Source organism: Gekko japonicus, unplaced genomic scaffold, assembly GCF_001447785.1.
Source record: "Gekko japonicus isolate JY-2015 unplaced genomic scaffold, Gekko_japonicus_V1.1 scaffold150, whole genome shotgun sequence".
Taxonomy (NCBI): domain Eukaryota; kingdom Metazoa; phylum Chordata; class Lepidosauria; order Squamata; family Gekkonidae; genus Gekko; species Gekko japonicus.
This window is the reverse complement of record NW_015160839.1, coordinates 443,077-452,133: the sequence shown is the minus strand read 5'-3', so window position 1 is coordinate 452,133 and position 9,057 is coordinate 443,077. Positions and strand designations below refer to the sequence as shown.

At 42.2% G+C, this 9,057-nt stretch overlaps 1 protein-coding gene across 1 annotated transcript; it reads left to right on the top strand.

Annotated features, from left to right (window-relative positions):
- Positions 1-239: 239 nt before the first annotated feature.
- ARPP19 (cAMP regulated phosphoprotein 19kDa) lies at positions 240-9,057 on the top strand. Its single transcript, XM_015418959.1, has 3 exons — positions 240-406; positions 2,391-2,513; positions 5,622-9,057. Exons 1-3 carry the CDS (start codon positions 362-364, stop codon positions 5,790-5,792), a joined length of 339 nt encoding a protein of 112 aa, XP_015274445.1. The 5' UTR covers positions 240-361; the 3' UTR covers positions 5,793-9,057.

Here is a 9,057-nt window from a genome sequence, read left to right as displayed (position 1 = left end):
CCCCAGTCTTCATCATTGCCTTTTTTGATCTATCAAGCTTTGGAGAGACCGAGCGGATCCATTCGTTATCAAACTACAACTCCCAGAATGCTGCGGGGGGGACCCCGGAATATGACTACAGAACCGGACATCTCGTCATTCCTCGTCGGGCTCATTCATTCGCTCTTGGGCGGCAGGATTTAGAAACGAGGCGGAGAAGAGCATCTCGCCCCGACAGAAGAAATTTGAACCTGCGGGCTCGCCGTCCTCGAAGCGTCGGCCATCTTGTGTGCGGTTGTGGTAGCGGCGGCGGCTGCGCTTCGCCGGCTCCAGCCTTTCCACACCGTGTCGGAGCGGCCGCTGTTGGGTGGGAAGCCGCGCCATGTCTGCGGAAAGCTCGGAGCCCGCTTCTGCGGAGGAGCAGAAGGTCAGCTGGGCGCCCCGGAGAGAGGGAGAGGGCGCCGCCGGGGGGAGGCGGGAGCAACTTAGGCCGCGGCTTCCCTGAGGAGGAGGAGAAGGGGGAGTCCAGGAAAACTTTAGGGAATGGGGGGAGGGGGATCTCGCCCCTCCACACCCACCTTTCCGCGGTGACCTATATACGCACGCAGTAAATAAGCTCGGTTTCTCTGAATGGGAGCGAGGGGTGCCATGTCGTCTGTCTACCCGGAAGCTTGAATCTAGAGAATGGGAGTGAGGGGGCCAGTCTCGTTTTGCATGGAGGAGGAAGGAAGCCGCGGGAGCAGAGTCCTTGAGCCGGGCGGGGTGGAGGGGCTAGGATAGGAATGTGGGTGGGTGTGCGGCGGCGGCAGCCATGGTGTTCAGCCTTTCCTCCTCGTGGAGACAGCGCCGCCGCACACCCACCCACAGGAAGGAAGCGTCTGCCGTCCCGTTGAAATAAGCGCCTTTGCTTTCACCCCTGCTCGTCGTTGAATTGAACTGGACGGCTTGGTGGGCGTGCTTGCTGCCGTCGAGGTCCCAGCCTGCCCGAGCTGTGTAAGCCGCTGTGTAATGTGACATCATCCCTAAATCTTTCTCCCCCCCCCCCAGCAAAATATGGTGTGAGGATTACATGCTGACAACGCATCCAATACCCCAGTTGTGATCGGAGGTGGTGGTTTGACGGCTTAAAAATAATACCTTCGACCCCAGCCCCTTCATCTCAACAGCTTTTAGTCGATTGTCAGAGTCTAGACAGTTTTCCTTTTCACCTAGGAGTTGGTGGGGTTAAGAAGTCTTGGTCCTGACAGGTAATGCACCAGTTTTACACTGCAGCCTGTGTCAGCAGGCAAAAAACTGCGCTGAGCAATGCAATCCTAGGCATGTCTACTCATAAGTAAGCCCTGGTGTGTTGAGCAGGGCTTACTATCAGGTAAGTCTGCACTGAATTGCAGCCAAAGTGCATTGGAGGGCAGCTTTGGGATTTATCAGTGTTCATATCCCTAATACAGATTGGCCTGCAGTGCTAAAACGTCATCATGGGATATGATGTTATGCTGACTCAGGCATTGGTGTAGCTTCCAAATGGGTATTTGCTGTGAATTTTAGGAATATGTCTAAGTTTGCTAGAGTTGAGTGTTGAGAATTCCACTATATGCCGATGGCTCTCTGTTTCTTATCAGTTTTGTGTCATCTGAACAAAAAGTCACTTTAAAGATGGCTCTAGTTATTACCCACGTTCCGAATGGTTCATAACAAATGTCAAGGGAGCTTTCTTGCCGGTAGTTCACTTGAATTCCTTGCAAGGTTGCAGCCTCAGAAGTCCTATAAAACTTAAATTTGGCTACCTCTTTGATGATCCTTCTTTTTTAAAAAAAACAATAAGAGATCAGCTTCAAATGATGAGTTCAAAGTGGAAGTGATACTGACAACAAGCTAAAAAATTCCTCTGTTCTGATGCCACTTTCATTAGCTGAGGGTTAGTTGGTTGAAATTCTTTTGCTCTTTTTTTGTTGGATACATGGCATCTGTCAGTGGCCTGGGTTGAATTTTGGATGGATGCGGCTGTGTAGAGAGGAAAAATGGATGCTGGTGTAAGAAGCATTGTACTTTCTTTTTTATAAGCCCATTTAGCTTGTATCAGCCAACCAGTTGTCTTTGTCTTCCCCCCCCCCCCCCAATTCCTGAAATATCTGACAGTCAGAAAAATATGGTGTATCACGCTTCTGGTGTGGTGTGGCTATGGCAGGAAGGCTGTATTCAGTTTCAGCATGCAGGCCCTTATCTAGGTGTTTTCAGACTTATTTCTTTCTGTCCTACTTTAAATGTAGTAATAGCCTGTAAGAATAAATGGGTATAAAGACTGATGATTCTCTAGTACTGTCTCTTAGCCAGTAAAAGATCACACTGGTGGTTTCACAAGCAGACTCTTGGAAGGCAGAGATGATGTAGTACATGTATTCTTTCTCTTTCAGGAAATGGAGGACAAGGTGATTAGCCCGGAGAAAGCTGAGGAAGCAAAGTTGAAAGCCAGATATCCTCATCTGGGACAAAAGCCTGGGGGCTCGGATTTCTTGAGGAAGAGGCTTCAGAAAGGAGTAAGTGCGCTTGAACTGTGTTGGGCGGCTGAAAGCCTTTTAAATCTGTCAACCTGTATCCTTGCCAGTTCTGTGTGCAAGGTTAGCTTCAATACTAGTACCCCATCCCTAACAGTATTTCCAGAGTATAAAGCCTGTGGATTGTAATTGAACATCAATAAACGTATGCATAGGGTCAAAGCTGCCTTAAGAATAGTGCCTTGAAAGAATTGTTTACACCTTACCAGCAAGAGCTGTGCAAACTCTCCAAAAACAGTCTAGTGTTGCTATTGAAGACAGCTTCAAAGATGTCTCAAGTCTTAAGAAAAGGCAGAATTGTGACAGTAAGTCTGTGGGTTTTTCCCCCAGTGAAATTTATATTACACTAATATTTGTATGTATACCAAGACTGAATTTGGTCCTTGGTACTAATCCTGCTGTGGTTTTAAACTCTTCTTATGGTTTAATAGAACATACTTCTTGGCCTACTTTTTGGGTGGGCAGGGATCATCCAGCTGAAACACTGGAAAGACATGCTCAGGATTAGTGGTCATTTTAAAAATATTTTGTTTATAAGCTATCCTGCTGCCTCTAACAAAATGTAACATCTAAAGCATGTGTTTAAAAATCAGAAATAAGAGAAATACTAAAAAGGCTTTCTGGAATTAAAACCATATAGGTTTCTTTTCCCCAGAAAGGCTAATAAGCCGCACTTGTGTACTGTGGCAGGGAGGTTATTTCTCCACAGCATGCAAATTTATAGGAATAGAATGTTGCTGTGCAGCAGGGCTTTTGCCACAATATAACCTTTTTGAAAGTAGATGGGTAGTGGGAGATTTTTGTACATCTTACACATGAAGATTTAATATCAAAGTTCTGAGCAATAACACTCTCTGACATTTATTCTTTCTGACACTGCCTAATATTGCTGTTCGAATTACTAGTGAACTGACTGCACTAGTGAAAAATGTTCAGTTCAGATACTTTTTGTTAAATAACTCCAAGTTAATCAAGGGTGCCCAAATAGCTGCATTTGCTCATCTGTGTAAATCCTTTAATGCTTTTAAAGGCCTCACATGGTGGTTTATGTAATAAGACCAGCTGCAGAACCAGAAAAGCAAATTCCATGTTAGTCTACTGCAGTACAAACAGTCTTTTAGCAACCTATTGTTCCAGTATAACTACTGAGCTGATTAAGTAGGCGCAGGAGCATAAAAACTCATGCTGGAATAAAAAGGTGCCGGTCTTTCAGTTGCTGCAAAACTGTATTGTGCCAGTTGCTCTTAACCTCAGCACATACTTGTGTGATCTGTTTCTTTGTGATTCTTGGGACATTAGTTTTGCCAGCTTGTATAATTTAAAGCCTTACACAGTAAATGGGGATAGTCTTTCTTACACTTGTTCTGACATGTGGTAAAACCTTTCCATGTGTTGGTTCTCCTCCTTGGATTGCATTAAAGGGGCTGCCTTGAGAGGGAGAGCAGTTATAAACACCATGCTCCTGACAAGGCAACAAAGATATATGGAAATGCATCAGAAAGAAGAAACCAGCAAGGGAGGCAGTGGGGGTCCGTCCATTAGACTGCACGGGTACAAGTTGGTAGTAAAGCAACAAAGTGAATTCTTGGTATGGGTCTTCACCGCAGAAGATCTTGGACAGGTACCAAGAACTGAACAGATTTTGGGGGATCTGGAAGGGATTCTGAGGAACTGAATCACATGGAGGTGAAGAGATGAAGCTCTAAGGTTAACTGGAATGTATAGAAAGAAAGGCAAGATACAGAACATTTATTTATCATGTTACCACGTTCTGTAATGAAGCACAGGGTGTGGTAGGATGATAGGTCTGTCAGGAGGTTCCAGTTACATTGGCTAAAGGAACCTCTGTATTCAGAGGCATTGTATGTCCAAATGCCAGTTGCTGGAGAGCCGGGACAATTTTAGGAGAGGGCTACCAATTTCATATGTCCTCCATGTGGATTTCCTGTTGGCATTTGGCTACTGTGGGAAATGGGATGCTGGGTTAGATGGACTTCTAGTCTGACCCAGCAAGACTGCTCATACAATATTTTAAAATGAAACTAAGAGATAGTGAGTATCTTATCTAGTTTGTGACAGTAATAGAAGACAGCTTCTTAGTACCCCATGCATAATTGCCAAGAGTGAGTAATTCCTGTGGCTGTTGGATTTGCATAGCCAGCAAGATCCTAGCATTAAGCTCCTATAGCCATTACTTGGTCAAAATAGTTCAGACACGTTTCTGATGGCCATGTGTGGCTGAAATACAGACACGTTTCTGATGACCATGTGTGGCTGAAATACAGCAGTGTTTCTATGGAACAGCAGCTGCTGTTGCAGGACTGGAGACGGTCTCGCCTGTCTCATTCACTAGATTAGCTAGCATAGCTTGCAGTTCTGATTATGCTTAAATCTGAGTAGACCTGCTTAGGGTTGCTCCCACTGTGCAACTAATCCTGGATTTCAAAAACAGGTTAACTTGCTGAAGCTTAAGCCTTTAAATTTAGTCCTGAATTAACAAGGTTGAATGAGTTCTGCACAAGTACCAACTTACTTTTTATAGTGACTGAGTTAGTTATAAATAAAGATTATTCCAGAGGACAGCTGTGTTGGTCTGTAGTAGACCAGTTAAATGTGATTCAAGTAGCACCTTGGAGAACAACACCCTGAAGCACTTGTTGGTCTCTGAGGTGCTACTGGACTCAAATCTGACTTACAAATGAAAGATGGGTTTTAATACTGTTTGAGGTAATGCGGGGTGGGGGGGTGTTTTAAGAAGAAGAGGAGGAGGAGGAGGAGATTGGATTTATACCCTTCTCGGAGTCTCAGAGCAGCTTACAGTCTCCTTTCCCTTCCCCTCCCCACAACAGACACCCTGTGAGGTAGGTGAGGCTGAGTGAGCTCTGACTGAGAACTGCTCTTGAGAGAACAGCTTTGAGAGAACTGTGGCTTGGCTAAGGTCACACCAGCAGCTGCACGTGGAGGAGTGGGGAATCAAACCTGTCTGTCCCAGATTAGAGTCTGCACTCTTAACCACCACGCCAATGTTTAAGTGCTGTGACTTGCATTTCAGTGAGGCAAACGCTGACCTTTTTTTGTTTTCCCTTTCAGCAAAAGTATTTTGATTCTGGGGATTATAATATGGCGAAAGCAAAAATGAAGAACAAGCAGCTCCCTACCACAGCCCCAGACAAAACTGAAGTGACGGGTGACCACATTCCTACTCCACAGGACCTTCCACAGCGAAAACCGTCTCTCGTTGCTAGCAAACTGGCTGGCTGACTAGACTCTCAGAACTGCATGAATCTTCTCATTCCCTTAATCTTTCCTTAATAGTTATTTCTCACCTTTTTTGTTTTTGTTTCCACTAAGACATTGACTGATCGCTTTGCAGGTAGTGGTAGCCTGTGCTGCTATTGTAAGAGAGTCCTGTTAAGAATTAAGTTGAGTAGTCCTTGGATGAGTTGAGAACAATGCACTGATTAAAAAAAAAAAAGGACGTTTTGTTAGAACAATGTAAAGTTACTCTACTTGAAAATGTACATATTACCTATTTGCTAGCGTAGGGCTGGTTCCAGCAAGTGACATAATACCAAGTTTGACAATTTTTAATGTTTCTGCTTTCCTAAGTTCACTTTAATTACAGCATAGTATGTTTGTATTGAATACAATCCCCGTTTGTGTTCCTTCCTGTGTTTTGGTTTTGTACACTAGAGGTTTAGACCACAAGTTACTAGAAGGTAAAGCATGTATTAAAAAAAGAGAGAGATGGGGCTCTGACTTAATTTGCATATCTGCTCTCGAACTTGAATGGCCTTAAACCTACTTCAGCTTTAAGAATAGATTTTTTTACTTGGGCAATATTTGCCCATTTTGGTGTAATTCTTGTGAACCTAGTGCTTATTGACAACTATCTGTTGAAGCTGGTATTCCTTTGGATTCCGTAGCATAGAACACATTCTTGCAGTGAATGAAGTGTGCATGTGCATTGACTGAATTCACTATTGTGCCATTTCTGTAAATAAGATAGTTTTGCACAACTTTTGCAAATATCTGTTATCTCTACATTTTAGAAAATGTGCCAACTGGAAGCACAAGTAATTCTGTACCTTTGAAAGTCATAAACCTCTGAGTCAAAATTAACTTATTGAAAGTAACAGGCCTGCATATAGAAGATTTGGGGAACACCGAAAGCACTATGATGAACCGTTTTCACTAGTATGCCCATTTTTGTGTGTATCAACAATAATCTCCAGTCCTAAAATGGAAACATTTCAGCTAGTATATCTAAGCTGTAGTTTGGCTTACTTTAAGGGGAACTGAGTGAATTAAAGGCAAATATACTACATGAAGCCGCTTGTGGGTCACTGTGTAAGATATCCTAAGGCTAGCTATATTTGCTTTTCAGTATCTTTAAAAAAAACCAACCATACCTTTTAAGACTTGTATGAGCTACAGGATGCGTTGGAATGTGTAAGTGTGGGAAAATCTGTGTTTTTACTTAAAGTCTTTTGATATGTGACGTATACTTACTCAGAAGTAGTGTGGTCAGAAGGAATTCTAACTGCTTTCATTTGGATTGGGAGGTGAAGGTATTTTCAGGTGATACTTAAGAATTCCACATATATTTCAGAGACAAGCTAATTCCTTGATTCAGATGAAAACAATTAGAATTTTTTTGTTGATGTATATTATAAGTAGATACTCCAGGAGGGACTGTTCCTGAAAGTGGACCTGCTTCAGATTAATGCAGTTGGCTAAAACTCGTTCATAAAAACCAGTTAATGTCAAGGATGGTATTAAAAGAATTCCAGATAAATTTTACCAAGCATTTTCACCCCGAGGGGAGTTAGACTGTCTGTTGCTTCAGCTTCCAAGAGGAGCATATAGCAGGAGGGACCATATTAAAGATAGAAATCTTCCTCTAAGAAGCAAACTAGAATCAATATAGCTAATAATTACATTGTAGAGTAAGCTCTGATATTGTAACTAAAAGCTCTGATTTTCAAAGGTAGTGAGCACCACTATCTCCTATTGACTCCCCCCCCCCTCTTGAAAAGAAATCTGATCTTGTTTCTATACCGAAAGTAAACATAGTATGATGTATGGGTGATCAATTTAGATATACTGGAAATTAATGTTACTTGTGAAGGAGTTATTTTGTTGTTGGCCTGTCTTACAGAATGAAGATGCCTTTAAATTCTTGGACATAACCAACTTTTGTCCATTGGTAATAATTCAGTAGGCCTAATTCTTACTGTATTTCTCTGTAGCATTTAAACGTGACCCTCTTAATTGCAGTTGACAACCTCATCATTTACACTTCGCTTTTAAAAACAACACAGAGGGGAGAAGGATCCCATTTACTGGATAAGGAGCAAGGTGACAATAAATGGGTTTCCTTGGAAGGTCATCTAAAAAAACCATAACTTTATTTTTGTATGGGTAGTAAATAAATGCAAAATCTAGGCTTCATATGAATCGAACTACTGTGGCCTAAACCCAGTAATTTCTAACCACGGAAAATGACTCTGTTTTCTGGTTGCTGCTGCTGCACAGCAGTTGAATAGTCAGGTTGAATTAGTATGACATGTAGGGAGATATAAATAGCCATGTAAACCTAAACATTCCTCCCCCCCCCCCAGTTACAGTTTGCAATTTTGCGTTTTTGATTCCACTGTGCAAACTGTCCATTTCCCTTCACTGAATTAAAATGTTAAGGCTGTAAGGAAAACATAAATGGATTTGTAGGAATATATACTTACAGTACCAACTAGTCCAGTCCGACAGTGAATATGAATCTCTGGATGAACTTCAACAACTGAAGATAGTTTGGTCATCTGCACTGTTAAGGATTCAAGGAGGTGGAACAATAATCATTTCAGTAGAAGGATCAAACTGTGATGACTAACTTACAACTTTCAGCTTACTCCATCATGATAAAGCTATAAAGCTTGTGTACATACTGTATAAATGAGTTTTACCATTTGATAAATGACCTTTTTTCAGAGATCTATCTGCACTATAGTTGGGCAATCTCTCAGCATTATGCAGTGATTAGTAGTGCTTAAGTATGTCTATAATGAAGACAGTATCTAGTAGAGCCCCCCCAAACCTTCCCCATTAGTTACTGGTGGAGTAAATCACGTGATTCATAAGTATCCTTTCCCTTACTGCTATCCTACCCATTCATGACTCATACTTAAGAGGAGAGTGTTTGTGCAAAGGCCACAAAAGAACTGTTTGGTTTGCTATGTTGTCCCTTAATGCATTCCTGATGCTGAAGTGATGAAAATTTCAGTTGCTCCTTACCAACACATACTGTATAGTATGCATAATAAATCCATCTAATTAGTTTTCATTGCTCTGTAGAAGTTTGTCTGGTCTTCACTGTGGTTTTTCATAACTGCATTGCATCTCATCTCGTTTCCAGCTTAGTCTCTGCAGAACTTGCTTTGGACTTCTGATAACATAGCTGGGGCCTCTCATTTTCTAATATGTTTGACTACAGAACTAAAACGTACCTTACTGTAATTACCTTTATATA

What these genes read in the sequence shown, in the direction of transcription:
- ARPP19 (XM_015418959.1), top strand. Translation starts at nt 362, where the DNA reads ATGTCTGCGGAAAGCTCGGAGCCCGCTTCTGCGGAGGAGCAGAAG. An exon ending in CTTCTGCGGAGGAGCAGAAG is followed by an intron (nt 407 to 2,390) that starts GTCAGCTGGGCG and finishes TTTCTCTTTCAG; the next exon opens with GAAATGGAGGACAAGGTGAT. An exon ending in GGAAGAGGCTTCAGAAAGGA is followed by an intron (nt 2,514 to 5,621) that starts GTAAGTGCGCTT and finishes TTTCCCTTTCAG; the next exon opens with CAAAAGTATTTTGATTCTGG.